The following is a 17424-nucleotide window of genomic DNA, read 5'->3' as shown; positions in this document are numbered from 1 at the left end:
ATGCCATCCCTTCGCTGACAGCTCAGAGCATCCCGTTTAGTTGAGCATCTTGTCCCCTTACTCCCAAATCTTTTCCTTGCAACATACTGTATTCAAAACACTACTCTTTTGTCGGAAATCACCAGAAAAACTTATGCTGCTTTCCTTTGGATCTTCTCCAGTTTTTGCATCAAGTAATCCTGGTGGGTGTCTCACACACTGAAACCATCCTCTGATTGGCGGTCTTACCAGAGACTTACTGTATATGCCCTCTGGTTTACCTCCTGACTACAACCCTTAAATACTCTCACAACCATATGAAGAGATGTGTAACCTTTATGTACTACCGGTACCTCAATCATGAATGAAGATCTTTCCTTATATTAAGTCCTAGACTGTGATCCCCATGAGGTACAGTCACCTGATCAACAGAGTAATTAAATCTGAGAGGACTTTTCCTCTTTGTGAAAATTACAACCAGACTTTTCATCTCATTTACCATCATATCCTTGCCTCCTGTCCATCTCACAATATTGTTGATCTCTTTTTGTAGTCGCTTACAAACCTGTAGCTTATTTAATATATACAGTGAAACATCACCAGAAAATGCCTTATCTTTGATTCCAGATAACCATTTCAGGATCAGATAATGCTTCAACTACTTTAATTCTATGAGTTCTTTCTAGAAATTGAGCCACCCTTCTTTTGTCCATTAGCCCTCATTTTCATCAGTAGTCTCTAATGAACTACCCTTCCAAAATCCTTGAATCGATACCTCCTGTGGGTGGGGGCAATAAAATACACACATGGCATCCCCTGCCTGCCATCAGAGGCAACTAAAAGGAGCCCAGGAACTCTAAACTTGCAAGCACGGGTTGATGACCGTGGGGACTTTGGCTGAGCCCTGGTATTGCTTCCCTTTACTTGCACACCAAGTTCTTCACTTTCATTTATCCTATCCAATCTCTCTTGGTCATTTCTTGTTCTTTTCTGACCCCAGTGGTATTAGGTTTTTTGAGGTCTAGAGTGACTTTTACTTTACTAGTCTTCACCTTCCTTTGGCCACTACCTTTTTTTTCGAAGTGTCGGATCTCTTCCCTCTGATTAGTGTTAATAGAGGACGGTTGCCCAGTTCCTCTTAAAACAATAATCACCACCACCACAACCACCATGAGTGGATACATATAGTCCATTCCACCTGAATCTAAATTATCTGCTATATCGTGTTGAAATCCTACAAGTTGAGCCTTACTGGAATAACTTTTCCTAAACGTGAACAGCCTTCTATCAAACCAGAGCTTATATGCAACACATTTTAAGCAGACTGGCCTGTAATTATCTGCTTTATGTTTCTCACCCTTTCCTTTATACAGTGCAGCTAGAGCTCCTTCTTACCATCAGCGCCCATACATGACAGTTTGTAGGGGGGAGCGGAGCTGGGGGTACGTAGTATTTTTATATTTTGGAAGATAAATGGCGACTTGTATTCTGTGGTAGAATAACCCATGGTGTTCCCTGCCTGTTGGTGGGGAACCGTACTACCGCTTCTACGTAATACTGACTTTTAAATCATTTTCTTGAAAGGAAAACACCTGACTAGACTACATTTTTGCCTTTCCTCGAGAGCTAGGGGAGGGGGACAGCCCCACCTTGACCCCGGGTGTGGGCGCCCTTGCTTCTTACAAACAGTACACAGACATTTCAGATATGGCAGCATATTTCTACTGGTTACCCTGAAATCTTAATAAAGCCAGCTCCTTTTTTTTTAGCTTTCAGCTTTTGTACCTTTTTTGTAAATGTCTTTATTATCATAGGTGAATTCCACTACTTTGCCTGTATTAGTCACCTCCTCAACCTGGAAAATTAATCTTACATCCAACTATCTTTGCATATGGCTAACTGAAATATTATACTTTCTGGAAGTCCTCACATATACACTCTCCTAATTCATTAATTTTTCCAGGAATGTCCATCCTGGAACTTGTCTGCCTTTAAGTACCTGTACCATTATTCACTAAAATTCATATGGCTGTCAATTATGCTTGACATCATGTTATCCATAGCTGACTTTCTTGCTAAATTAAATTTCCTAGTAAGTTCTTTCAGTCTCTTCTTACTTCCTCATATATCCCTATTTCTTTCTAACCTGCACCTCTGTTATAATACAGTGGGTCTTTACGATTACTTACCACTTTAGAAAAATACCATACCTGTTTTCAAACTCCCCAACAATTTCATTAAACCCATCCCATAGTCTGTTTATATTTTCATTCACCATTTTTAAATAATCATAATTTTTAAAAACTCCCCTATGTCTTTCTCATCAACCTTATGATTATTGCCTAATAGTCTTACAGCATTCTATTCTCTCACATTTATTTTAAACTACCACAGAAAAGATCTTCATGATCACTTCAATTTTTCTGTAGTTCTCATCTGGTTTTATTAGCACCTTGTCTAGAATATTTTTCTCTCTATCTTGTTTGTTCCATCACTTTCTGATTCAGCTGTCCTTCCCAGATTAACTTATTCACCATTTCTTGGTCATGTTTACTGTCATTTGCATCAGTCACCACTGATCTGCATTTAGGTCAGTTGCCCAGGTGGCAGATACTCTGTCTGTTGTTTACTCATCTTCTCTTCAAGAATTGCAAAGAATTTTTAAATTTATTACACATCTTTCATAGTAAATTATTCCAATCACTAACTCCTCCTTTTATAAAATAATATTTGTCCCAGTTTGTCCTCTTGAATTTCAACTTTATCTTCGTATTGTGATCTCAGACTTATTCGATTACCAATGTCATTCCACACCATCTCTCCACTGACAACTCTGAATGTACCACTTAGTCTCCTTACACCTAAGTCTTCCCAGCCCAAATTCTTTAACATTTTTGTAACGCTTCTCTTCTGTCAGCAATCACCCAGAAGAAATCGAGCTGCCTTTTTTGTGTGGATTTTTTCCAGTTCTCGAGTCAAGTATCCTGGTGAAGGTCCCATACACTGGAAACTTACTCTTAATTGGGATATTACCAGAGACTTACATGCCCTCTCCTTTACATTCTTATAGCAACCACTAAATACCCTCACAACCATGTGCTGCAGAAATTGGTACCCATTATTTACAATCACATTTATGTGATTACCCCAATGAAGATCTTTACTTATATCAACACGTACATACTTACAATAATCTTTTTGCAGTTGCTCGCAATCTTGTAACTTATTTATTACTCTATACAGTATGACATGATCCATAAAAAGCCTTATGTCTGATTCTAGTTCTTTACTCATATTATTTAAGCTCCAATAATACTGCCTTGAGAATTCCCCTCTTAATGATTGCAGGATCATTATCAGCAGTGAAACACCAAGTGCATTTTACAGTACGGTAATATGTAGGAATTATTTTCAATAAATGACAACTCATTTTATGTACATTCATTTATTAAAATATTAATACAATAGTACATGAGAAAACATGTCAAAACAATACACTCCTCACCTCGCAGCCACTAAGAACTCATTGGTACTGTTTTGCATTAAAACTAAGCAGGATATTTCGGAAGGCAAAGAAAGGTACGCTGCTATTAAATAATTATGTAGAAGACATATTGACAAATGAAAAATAATTGCCAATGACAAATTCATTAGTTCCAAAAATAAATGCATGGCAGCTTGTGCTGAAATAATGAAACTTGTAGTAAGGTAACAAAGGAGCCCATAGCCATTGTGCCAAATATACTGAATGAATCGTTTGAAAGTATTGTAAAAAACATGTCTAAACTGGAAAACAATCTTGACTAACTCAAGGAGAATGAAGATACATTTACAGATATGCTGAGTAAACTACAAACTACCATGAACAAGTGAAATAAAGTATACATGGCATGAAGTTGCACCTAGGAAAAATTTTCAAAATAGTTAAAGAACTCAGGAACTCCAGGACAGATGAGTACAGTGGGCTCTCCTCAAAACCAAATGAATATGTTTGCATATTGTAGAGTGCAAAGAATAGTCACAGCATGTACATGGATACTCATGAATACATATTTTATATTCAGAGCAAATCAATGGGCGGCAGAATGACCTGTTACACATTCTTTCCTGATGCTATAAAACTCATCTGTCCTCCAGCTTTTAACCTTACATGAAGTGGAACTTTCCACTGTCAAATCATCAATACACATTTCTGGACTGTTTTTGTGCCTCTGCCTTATATGTTTCACAGCTTTGCTAAGTTTTTCTTTATTTACTTTTAGCAACCTGTCAAACACTTTGTGTTTGACCACTGACATCACAGCATTTATGCTCTTATCCATCCTACTGACTCAGAGACCTTTCATTACCACTTGTTTTAGGACTTGGTGGTAGGGTTCTAAATGCATACTGGTATTAATGTGAAATTCTAATCAGTAACAATAGGCCCACAGATCACACCTACTAACATATTCCTTTTCGACGTACACACCAAACTCTCTAAATTAATGTGTCATCATTTTCACAAGGATGTAGGAAGTTGTTGAGCTCACTATGAAATTCACCTACATCTTCACACTGCAACAATATCCTTAGGAGTTTGTACACAGTTGCTTTGAATTCCTGGCTACCATGAATTTTAGAGGAAATGTTCTTTCTCCAAACCCTATCCACATGAATAGAAGTTTCTTTAAAGGGGCGCACGTGACTTCCACCCATGCATTAGAGAACGAAGCCTAATTATCAGTTATCAGTATCTGCACAGGTAAATCAATTGCAGATATTGATTATTTGACAGAATTTTAAAAAAAGAACATTTCAGTACATTGCAGTCTGTTTAATTAGAGTAACAGAATGCAACAGAGAATCTCTCATTGTATTCATCTAACATCAATGATGTGAGAAGTCACAAACATTTGTCCCATGAGTACTGTCCATACAAATGATTTTCTTTTTCCCAAACTCCACAAGCATTTCTTTTTTCACATCAGTCATAATTATTAATAAAAAATCATTCTCTGTCAATGTGTATTCTGGGGCATACTCTTACCTTCTTCTTTTAACCTATCTATCCAAATGCACCTACTTCCTACATCTTTCTGACTGTTTATCACTATCAAATCTAAAATCACGAACAATATTACTCATGTCATATCTTTGCAGAAAGTGCAGCCTGGTAATCTGCTTAGTATCTAAATTGTCTCTGATATTTTTCAGAACATTGTCAAAGGGAAAATTCTGAGCCAAATGGCCAACAATCTGCTCTCTCTCTTCTTTTGACAACAGGATATGACCAACTTCTCTGCAATGTCCAAAATGTACATTATTGTAAATAACGTGCACATTCGATTTATTTATTTTACATGAACCCCGAATTTTCATATGCCGTATTCCCTTTCCTCTTCTTTTGACCAATCCACTGCGATGACAGAAATAAGTAGATACAGTTGTCGATGTCCTCTTATGTCTTGGTGGATGAGTTAGATTATATCTGGATTGAGTGTATTTTTCTTCCTTTGATTTCCATACCTTAGATTCCTGAAAAGAATAGAAAAATTGAATTACTAATTATTAACATTAAGATGATAATAAACTCATTGCACAGCTCAAATTGTGTTATGGTAAGGGTCATTCCATAAAATCACAAACTACGACAACAAATTAGACATTTACTTTTTATTTACTTACTAAACTTGTTTGTAGAGTACTCGTGCCAGCCTGGTGGCATTAAATGTTAAGGTGTTGAAGTCTACACGGTCTAACACTGTGGTTAGCCGGTTCGAGTCCCGTTGATCAAAAACATTTTGGCCATCAGAATCTTTGGCCACCATGGTAGGGGAGGTGGTGATATACAATTTCTAATCACTAGATTGCGTGCCAAAAGCCTTGATTAAATTTCAAACCTCTCCGCAGTGCCCATATGGAGTGAGAGCATATGACGCTGTCGATCTGATTCGTTCGTCGGATGGGGACGTTAAGCCTCGGACAGACCCCTTGGTGCCATTTGACAGGAGTAGGCTATGTGCCGGCACCAGGTTTCACCCTCTCCCTTCCTACTATCATATATCGCGTCATTCATTTCATCTCATTAATTCCTCTGATGAGGCTGATGCCAGGAAGGGCATCTGGTCATAAAAACCGGCCACGACTGATTCATCTCACCGCATTCCCGACCCCGTAGATAAAACGAGACAAGGTTTGGACAAACAAAAACAAAAAGCCATTGTTTGTAGAGTACTGTTTTCGTGATATAATGTTTATTGTTGCTTGTCCAACCCTTGTCCTGTTTCTCTACGGGATCGGGTATGAGTTAAGACGAATCTGTCGTGGCGTTTGTTTATGACTGGATGCCCTTCCTGACGTCTACCTCATGAGAGGAGTTAATGAGATGAAATGAACGACGTGATATATGATACCAGGAAGGGAGAGGGTGAAACCTGGTGCCGGTACGTAGCGTACTCCTGTCGAATAGCACCAGGGGGTCAACTGAAGGCTTAACGTCACCATCTGATGGACGAATCACCATCAATTACGTCATATGCCCTTACTCCATATGAGCATTGTGGAGAGGTTTGGAATTTAATCCAGGCTTTTGGCACGCCATCTAGTGGTTATAAATTGTATACTACCCTCTCCACTACCCTGCCGGCCAACATTCTGATGGTGGAAATTTTTTTTCGACCAAAGGGATTCGAACCGGCTAACCTCGGTGTCAGACAGTTTAGACACCAACGCCTTAACAATCACGGTCACCAGGTGGGTGGATAAAGTTTGAACTTGATCATTTTAAGTGAGCTTCAGATAATTTTGATAAATACCTCTGACTATGGTCTGTCTGTTAACTTGGATCTTCAAGAAAGCACCATTAAATTCAATTACCACTGGACTGGGCTAGCATCGAACATACCAACTTTATCTCAGAAAGCCAGTGCTCTACTGCCCTAGCTACTCAGCCCAGCCTGAACAGCTGATCAGTATAGCCAAGCACTGAATTACTCAGAAATAAATGACTGGAAATCACTCCCAAGTATGAGTATCCACAGCCTGTTTCCAGTCATTCAACCTAGTCAGGAACAGAACACATGAAGCCCCATCTAGTGGTGAGGATAGGAACTGTGCCGGCTGCCAAAGCCTGTCGCAATCCTCTGGGGCAATGATTAATAACTGACAGATGAAATGATATTGGATAGTGTCGCCGGAATAAAAGATGACACGGAAATCTGGAGTACCTGGAGAAAGACCTCCTGCTTCCTTTTTGTCCAGCACAAATCTCCCATGGAGTGACTGGGATTTGAGACATGGAACCTAGTGGTGAGAGGCTGGCGCGCTGCCGCCTGAGCCACGGAGGCTGGAAATTGCTCTTCAAGTGCTACTATTGACTCAATCACTCACCAAGACTTGTGTAACTTGCTCCAACAACAAGTTTATTATTCTGGAAACAAATTATTTGGAAGAAAGTAGTGGTTATACGTTATTTTCTGGAAAACTATACTTCTATTCTTCAGAATGCAATTCTTTACATCTGGAATAAACCATTCACTATTTTATTACCTTTTCCAGAGTTTCAAGTAGGCTTACTGAATGACAAAATATTATTTCCTTAGCAGTTACCTCAAAAGATATTAAAGTATATATTTTTTGCAGAGAAAGTTGATGAATTACATGAGGATGTAACAAATATTAGTTCATAAATTTATGTAAACACCTGGAAGGTTTTGGCAAAGAAATGAGCACATTTCTTGCCACTTCAGAAAGACAAAGATAATTTAATGTTATTGTTGGTGTTGTCAATGATTTCTTTGAACCTAAAAGTTGATAAAACAGATCTTTAACTCCCACATGAACTATATTTGTGCACAAAATAAATTACAGAAGATGTAGCCTAAACATCCAGTTTGTCATGAACTATGGAATGGAGCAAATGACAGGTTATAGACAAGGTTAAAAAAGTAGGTATTCAATCTTACTACGCAAACATTCCCATCTCTAAGTCATTCCTCAAATTTAAAATAATTATTTTATCTCAGAATGAAAATAATGATGAAATATTGCATAAAATGCAGGTTTGCACTAGATCAATCGGCGTGACATCAACACACTGACTTCCTATGCTAATTCTAACATGGAAATCAGAATTCACTCCGGTCACTTCAGCCTAGCAACAGTTATATTTCACAGGGGGAAGTAATCATCCTATATTCAAAATAGACATATCATTTAAAATGTGGGGTTACATCATGGACTAATATGTTGGGAATTTTGTGCACATTCTTTCCATGGATATAATGCTGTACCTGATAGAACTAGATAAGTCTTAACAGAATTTCTTAAAATAATAGTTTAATGAATTTAGCAAGAACCATAGGCACCCTTCTTGAGATTTCAAAGAATGATAAAGTGTAGTTAGTACCAGTATAACCATTTTAGACGACACATTAATGAAAACTGAAAGTTCACCCTAAGGGAATCTTCTCCTCATGCAAATAATTTATTTCAAATAAATACTGAATATATTAAGGAAAATCTTTCTAAAAGCATGACTTTTGGTGGTGAGTACGTTTCGAGCATCATTAGGCCTAATGGAGCTATTAATAGGAACATAAAATTGTACTGATTTAAAGAATATTGGTATTTAATGAACGTGTTGAAAATGTCATAACATTTTGTGAAGAACTTGTAGCAGGTTGTGATATTACATGGAACCCTTAATAAACTTAATGAATATTTATACATTCAACTATCTCCATGTGGATTGCGTAACTAGATACAGTGAACAAAAATATGAATATCTGTTGCATAACTATTATGATACAATGCTTGACCATTCTTCCTACCTGTCATGTTACCGAAAGACATTTCTGTGATAGAACATCCTTCAAGAATTAGTTCACTGTGGTCACACAACATATGCTGACTCAACTCTTGGTTTTCACAGCGATATACGGACAATTCACCACTGAAATGAAAAAGACAGGCTTTTGAGTAAGAACATACCAATCCATTACCTCTAAACTATCCAACTCGTAATATGGAAAGTATCAGCACTTACCAAGGCAGTCTATATGAATTTTGGCATCTTCTGACTGAATGTATGACGCTTAAATGTCCCCGCAACTATTGTTCGCTGGGTGTGTCCCAACTACAAAATTTACAAGTGAATCCAGTTCCATTGAGCCACCAACGCTTTAGTGATTCAGATGACAACTTGTGTACTTGTAATTTATGTCTCTTTACCAGATATCTAGTGGCAAAAGACATATCGCAGATTTCTTTTTTTTTCTTTCATGATTCCTAATAAAGTTTTGCATCGTGTAGATAGATGTTATCCAAATGAACGTATTGACCACACTACAAATGATCCAAATGAACTCATTGACAACGTGTTGACGCAATTCAAACAAATATTTAAAATTATTCACACGAACGTATTGACCACGTGTTAAGGACAATTCAAACAACAATTTTTTCCTCCACTTACGCAAAAACAATTGCTAATCAATTGTCATATTTACTACGAATCATACCAGATGGCACCACTTTCGTAAAAGGCTGAGGCCATCAGCGGCCATACTTTTCAAGAATGCATTCTGATTGGCCAGGTCGTATTATCGCACTGTTATACCGAGACACTTGTCATTCTAAATCTTTGTATTAATGCTATAGTAATATCAGAACTATGATCACTAACGCGCTTCATCTTGACAGTCTTGAAGCACTCTGCATTGTTGATGGAGGCATCGTTGGCAGGATTGATGTCATTGCAATCAACAGAGTGAAGGTTGAAGCTGAGATGATCGGTCCACCTATACGGTTTGAATCAGCCTACTGACTTCGACAAGGAAAAGACCATGTATGAGCCTTGCATCCCTTTTTTCCTTCAGTCATATAAACTAAGGCAGATTTTTGTGTGAGGTGTACAAATCCAACATCATTTGTAAACTGGCCACAAGAATATAGATAGAACAAAAAGTTCCAAGATAAGATTGTGATCAAGGGGCAAATATTCTTTCACCATAGTGCAACACCATCTGTATTGCATGCATAGTACATAATTTGTATCTTGTTGCTTCTGCAGCCTGCATGTGTTTGTAGATTGATTTAGCATACTAGGGATGTATCACGCAAAACTTGTCTGCTAGGCAGCGTAATGGTAATACCCAGTATGCACTTTCAGCTTTTCGATTGTTTTACATGAGCCTTATATGGAGTATTTCTAAATTTATGATAATCGAAACTGTTACTTTAAATGCATGAAAATGAAGTAACCATATTCTGCTGATGTTTTGAAAGAGATGGGAAATAATGTAGGTGCTATGACGATTGCGGCTTTGAGAATGGAACTGATGGAAAAGGTCGGAAAATTATTCGGAAAGAAGAGAGTTGACTGAAAGGGAATGACTAAAAGTAACAACCTTTTCTTTGTGTTTTTGTAAAGATTTAATTTTTTAATCTTTTGAAAACATGAGTAATATGTATTGTAACCGTAAAAGTTTGTTTCGATGGCTAGCTGAACATGAGACTCAGTACAGGGGTGTCCGGTCTTTATCTGACTTGTTACAGCGGAGAGGGAAGTAAAATAAGTATAATGGAATGCTAATTTTTTTTCAAAGTTTATTCATAAAATAAAGTCAGAATTTATCATCACCTCAGCACAGCAGTTACAATGCGTACTTCTCCTGGGATTGAACTGGTCCTGGTACATTGCATTATCGCAATGTTTGTTCATGGTGCCACCATCTTCCGAGCCGGTCTCGAATATCTAGGAGGTCTGGATGATCCAGGAGCACTCGTGGTCTTGGTTGTAACACTGCACTGGGATATAAAATGGATTCAAAGTAATTGATCCGCACAAATGAGATTATTGTTAGTAGCGATCTTTTACGAGACACAAGCGGCAGGAAATTGTCTGCACAATGGGATTTCACTGAATAATTTGAAGTACACAGTCATTACTGATGGATTAGATTGAACTCAAAATTAAACTTGTGATGTATCAACCACATAAAATAAATGTCACCTTATTAAAGTTAAATGTGAGAATATTGTGTGAATAACGACATAGAAAACAAGGTATCCTGTTTTAACACTTCACACAACATCAGAGGAAAAAGAATAAGTTCTGTGAATTTAGTCCCTTTCACTATTGAAAATGGCAAAAGAAAACACTGTCCTTCATGGAATCGTCCTGGGTTCGACACAAGTCTTATCAGGATAATTAAGGAATGTTAAATGCACCAAATCGTTTAAATACAGTACTGAGTTTATGCTCACTTAAGAATCTGGTCACTTGTAAAATAAAATCTAAGTTTGACGACACTGTTAAATACGATTAATTGTATCAGTCATTCGCAACACAGATGTACAGTTTGATAAAATGTTCCACCACCTTCAGTAGAATAATTATGCACTGTGATGCTTCACTACCGTAAATTCAATAACCTGAACAGTCTGAAAATATTGCATTAGGTTTCACTACTAGCACAGTTTATCATTTGTAAAGATGTCATGGGCAGTTTTGACGTTTCATTAACGATCACGTTTCAACACTTCAGTATTCAATGTTAAATAACTTTGTAAAGTTAATCACTGTCATTCAAATACGAACATCAAATTATATTAGCGTAACATCATATTGGTGAGAAAATGTAAGTTTGTCACACTTCTCGTAAATAGTAAAACTCCTCAACTGTTCACATTTCAGCTTAGGTGCAGTTTCTATCACCACACACACGACTCTGAAAATATTCTAAATCTTATAACGCGTCGTAGTACCCGGACTTAAACTTTCACAGAGGGCCGAACTGACGACTTACATTACGACACCAGAATACCCAACAGCTGGCCGTCCGATCTCAGCTGTGGTACAAAGTGAACTGGCTTGACAAGCAAAATGCCTGCCTTTTTATTCGGTATCCCCAAGAAATTGTAACTGCTAATATCTTCCATAATTTTCAACAGATCTCTTTGAAACTTGGGAGTCATGAATATAATCATTTAGGCTACACGGTGATGTAGTTCATTTCTTCACATCTTAATTCACTCAGAAATTAATAATGGAAAGGAATCGAACATTCAGTCGGCTGACGCAATATAGCCTTGACCAAGTTCCCCAGTTTGTGACGTCACACTTCCTCGCTGCTCTCAGCTGACATGCTTGCAGGAGAAGTGTGCTCAGCGGGTAACATAACTCTACACATCGGGAACTTTAACTTAGAACCGTGTTACGGGTATAATACATATTTAGTGAGAGCTGTACATAAAACACAATATTGGTACGACTGCAGTACCCTTCGGTGCACAAGTTTCAAGACCTTGTTTCAGGTCATAAGACAGATATAAATATTTTAAATTTGGAGTTGATGGATTATTTCCTGTTCAGGAAGTCTGGAATTGATGGTGCTCCAGTGTCAAATTATAGGTCACTCTGTTATTCATGGCACACCAGCGCAAACCTTGTTATGGCTGCTTCCCTACTTCTAAATCTTCTTGCACTCGGGATTATTTCTAAGGTACTGGTGCCACTCCACTGAAACATCGAAGGTACAGCATTCTCCTTAAGTCTTCTTTTTGCATATAAATTATGGAATAATACTGAAAATCCTCAGCCTGTTTCCAGGCTCTAGCTAGCGGCAAGGATAGACATTGTGCTGGCTGCCGAAGCCTGTCGCACTCCCCTGGGACAATAATTGATGGCTGACAGATGAAATGAAATTGGAGAGTGTCAATGGAATGAACGATGACAAGGAAAACCGGAGTACACGGAGAAACCAAGGTGCTGGTATTTTGTCCCGCAGGAGTTCTTTTACGTACCAGTAAATCTACCGACGCGAGGCTGACGTATTTGAGAACCTTCAAATACCTTTAGACTGAGCCAGGATCGAATATACGAAGTTGTGCTCAGAAGACCAGCGTTCTACTGTCCAAGAACGTCACTAACTTCTTATAAAATTATTTCTTAATTAGAATGAATTATCTCATTCACTCCTTTCAGCAATGACAATATCTTCAACTGCAAAATGCTTCTCGAGCAGACATTAATATTATGAGTCACACTTTTATTTCTTAGGTCCTGTATACGAAGCGTATGCAAGCACTTTTTACGGAAGGGTTCATCCTTAGGAAACTGATGGTATGAATACGATTGGCCTTAATTTTGGAACATTGAAATAGTCGGGCAAAACAGTTTTCTTGTTTTATTTTCTGCCATTGCGATATATTAAAATTTTAAATTCATCAATTAACTAGACAACTTCCATTAAAAACACAGAGGAACAAATGATCGACAAGCGCATACTGTGTACCACTCGTGAGACATCTATCGGTAGTGTTTCAATACATCCCTATTGTTCTCTTTAACTGTTTGTGTATTTCATTTAATTATTCTCCACATTATTTCTTTTTTTTTTTTTTTTTTCTTTTCCTTTGTCATTCTATCAGAGGGGTGTGTACACACACACTGCCACTTTTACTACAAATCTGAAATAAATAGGTCCCTTTATCTAAACCAGGGTAATATAACGAGATGTGTACTTACGAACTAGGAAATGGCAGGAATCGTGAGTGTCGCTATTATTTAATTATGAGTACCCCAAATGAACCTGTAAAATTAGCACAGATGCAAATAGCATGTACCTTATAACAGGAGGTGAACACACACAGACAAGGAACAAGTATTGTGTAGGCTGGGAACTGCCCTCTGCATGTCAAGTCTCGCAACAGCTCACTTGGCAGAGATATGTTTTTTTACCCTATTCCATGATACGTATGACCCTTTACAGTGCCAAATAAACAAATCAGTCTGTGGAAGCTATCAAATATATGCAACCTTACCACATCCCAGGCTTGCAAAGGATTCAGAACCTTCGAGCACTGTTCCCTATGAGATCTCTCACCGTGTCCTTGCCATGTGAACTACTGCAAGGCTTGACACGCAGCTTGCAGTTCCCAGCCTATACAATACCTGCTCCTGGTCTATGTGTGCACTTCCTGTCTAAGGTACATGTTCTTTGTATCGGTGTTCTTTTTACAGGTTCACATGTGGTTCCCATGTATTAATAGTAGCATTCATGATTCCTGCTGTCTTCTAGCCCGTAACCGCATATCTTGTTATATTTCTCTTATCCTTCAGTTTTATTCCAGTCCTCTCATTGAAATCGCCCTTAGCGCTATCATATCTGTACTGTTGACCCTGATTACAATGTCACTCAATGTTTCGTAAAACTTGTTTACTTTATCCTCATCTGGGACTGTTCTCATCCTAATTCATCCAACTGACAGAAACTATGTTGCATGCTGTGGTGTATCTGATGAACAGTTCTACATCACACTGTGTTCTTCCCTTTATAACACCATTTAAGGACACTTAATAATCTCTCTTCCTCGTTACTACCCCTACCTAAATATCCTTAACTCTTAAGCACCCAGATTCATCCTCTTTGCTAGTATAATGTGTGCCGGGCTGAGTGGCTCAGACGGTTAAGGCGCTGGCCTTCTAACCCCAACTTGGCAGGTTCGATCCTGGCTCAGTCCGGTGGTATTTGAAGGTGCTCAAATACGACAGCCCCGTGTCGGTAGATTTACTGGCACGTAAAAGAACTCCTGCGGGACTAAATTCCGGCACCTCGGCGTCTCCGAAGACCTTAAAAAGTAGTTAGTGGGACGTAAAACAAATAACATTAATTATTATTAATTAGTATAATGTGTAATAGTAACCTGTATTAAATGAAATCCCAAGGGACCAGGATATTTTTCCGCTAAAGCAAGTTTCTGTTTAATAAATGTGTGCTAGAAAATAGGGTACATTCTCCATTTAGTTGCATTAGGCACTTGAAAACATGTTGGACATTATTAGAATACATTAAACTGATCAGTAATGTGGTCACTTTTCCTACTGGTAGTGTAGACACTCAAATCCACAGAAAACATCATCAGAATGTATAAAATAGATAATGTTTTTGAGCGGTACACTACTGTGCTGTCTCCAGCAGTCAGTTTTCTCAGTTGCAGTGGTCTTGCACTTGATTGCCTTACTATATAACTTTAGCCTCAGAAATTACAACAAAAATATCTGAATAACGCTGTCGTAGGGCACATTCCTGTTGCTCCTTTGAACTTCTGATGATATCTCAATAAGTCTTCAATTTTTCCTTTTCCCGTAGTGAGAACTTCTGAACCACAGGTGGTGAATTCCAGAAATGATAGCTATTTGTAGAGTGGAGTACCATACAGAAAGTGGATTGTCCCTGTGGTCAGAAGAAATATCCAACAGTTAATCCCCAAATGAAGGAATATACTATTCCTTGTACAGTATTTGTATTTGCATCACAGACTGTATAGAATGTGCAGGTTGGTTAAAATATTGCTAAACGATCCACTAGGAGGATTGGAAATTTTCCATTTATGGGCATATTTGTGACTTCTTTTTTCACATTTCACAGTTTCTACTTAATCCAAAGTGATTTTCACTACATTTTATGCTGAAATCAAGTTACTGAGGTAATTTTATGTTAAAGGTAAGTTTCCACTTAGGGCCGGTTCTACCACCTGCGGGTAAAGTAGCATGCAAATTACCCTCCGCATATAAAGGATATTTCCAGAAATACATAAATTAAAAGTCCACCTTAGTCGGTACACAAATTTTGATTAGAAACACAATTAATTATAAATGTTTTGGCCCTTTCGGGCCTCCTTCAGTCTTGAAAAAATATAAAGTCGGTAGAAAAGATCTAGAGAAAACACCACATTAAAAATTTCTAAAAAAGAATCTATCTTGAAGAGTTATAATTTTGTCTTAATGTAAGAAGGAAAACATAACCAAAAACATCTATAAAATATATTTTAAAAAACAGTTGTTCTTGAAGTCTTGTAGAAAGTATCAATCATATCAGAATATCATGCTGCAGAAAAGTTATGAGGGTGACAATTAGAAAAATGAAAAGGAGTATGTAGTCAATACAGAAAAGACAAAGAAATGTAGGAAAAACATGAAACTGAGAGACCGTCTAGCATGCCAGCAGTTGATCACTGCAAGTGAGGGGGGGGAAAGAAAAAATTGTGGGAGGGAGAACTTACATGAAATAATGGGAAGAGTTGTGACTATTTTTTATTAAGGAGGATTAATAATGTTTCAAAAAGAAAGTTTGTTCAGCAACTTTTCATCAAAGAAGTAATATAATATACAGTATTATATTTAGCCATCTTGTGGTAAATTTATGAACTTTATCCCATGAGCTCCAATATTTTGTTTTGAATTGTCTCAGTCATCAAGATGTGTGTTATTACTACATTCATGATTTCCTTTCAAATGTGTTTATGTGCTATTAATCTTATTTGTTTGTGTGCTGATGATGGCTCCAAGAGTCAAAACATATCCACACATGTTAGATACATAATCCTTTTAGATTATATTGTATATTGATTAGGTGGTTAATCTACCTATATATATTTAATTTTTTCTCAAGTACATTCATATTTCGTTGGTCATACCAACAGCACAGCACTTCATATTTCCGTAGAACTTCAGGCGTTGTTTTCATATAATAATATATGGGAACATTTATATTTTGATTTGACAATGCTTACTTTGCTAGCGGTGGTGGGGTGTAATGTTCAAAATGTTCTTTTTAAAGCTGATTTTTTTCTCTTTTGTTCTGTGCAGAGTAAAGGTGGCATACTCGCCAAAGCATGTGAATATATAATGGAACTGAGAACATCCAACCAGCGCTTAGCGGAATGCCTCAAGGAGAATGAAAGGCTAACAATGGAACTGGAAGTAGCCAGGCAACAAAATGAAGAACTCAAAAGAGAAAACTCAGTTCTGCGATCAAGGCTCACCCAGCATGGGATCTTGCCGCCTTCCCCTGACCTACACAATCCTGTGTCGTAGTGATGGCAGAACTGCATAGGTGGACTATATTCAGCTGTACATTGTGTTTTTATTGGGGAAAGCTCATAGCTGCCTGCCTTGGAGCCTATGCGTGGTAAACAAAGGCTCAGGTAGCTTATAACATGTTTTATAGTTTTTTCAGTTTCTGACTGCTGGTATGTACAATGGAGAATAATCTTTAAAAATGAAGATTTTTTTACTCTTCCTGTGCATAAATAGTCTGTGATGTAAGGCATATTGCACATGTGAATAATTGTATTATATAATTGTATGTATTATATAATTTATGTATATTTTGAAGACTGTCGGAAGTATAGTTGGAATTTTATTGCTATATGTTTCCTCTGATTTGCTTTCTTAGCAAGGTAGGGGTTGGTTTTTTCCAGATTTGTCCAGAATTAGGAAAATATTACTGTACTATCAGAGAGAGGAAGTAATATACACTGAATAGCAAGCATTTTGGAAACTTGTTCCGAACAAAGCAATCTGCTCTGAAACTGTTCTTTGACATGTATCAGCAGGAGCAGTCTTAAGTGTGGCATCTACAAGTGTCTCATCAGTGCGTGAGTTTGTGACTTTGT

At 37.6% G+C, this 17424-nt stretch overlaps 1 protein-coding gene across 4 annotated transcripts in view; it reads left to right on the top strand.

Moving 5' to 3' along the window:
- Window positions 1-17150, top strand: part of LOC136883445 (upstream stimulatory factor 1) — a 59847-nt gene extending 42697 nt beyond the window's left edge. For all 4 annotated transcript variants that reach the window (XM_067155741.2, XM_067155740.2, XM_067155739.2 and 1 more), the window contains exon 6: window positions 16616-17150. In XM_067155741.2, the coding sequence (XP_067011842.1) occupies window positions 16616-16843 (228 nt within the window). In that variant the 3' untranslated portion in view covers window positions 16844-17150. The remainder of the gene's footprint in view (window positions 1-16615) is intronic.
- The last annotated feature ends 274 nt before the right edge of the window (window positions 17151-17424 follow it).

Source organism: Anabrus simplex, chromosome 11, assembly GCF_040414725.1.
Source record: "Anabrus simplex isolate iqAnaSimp1 chromosome 11, ASM4041472v1, whole genome shotgun sequence".
NCBI lineage: Eukaryota > Metazoa > Arthropoda > Insecta > Orthoptera > Tettigoniidae > Anabrus > Anabrus simplex.
The sequence above is the reverse complement of the archived record's forward strand: the minus strand, read 5'-3'. Positions and strand labels throughout refer to the sequence as shown.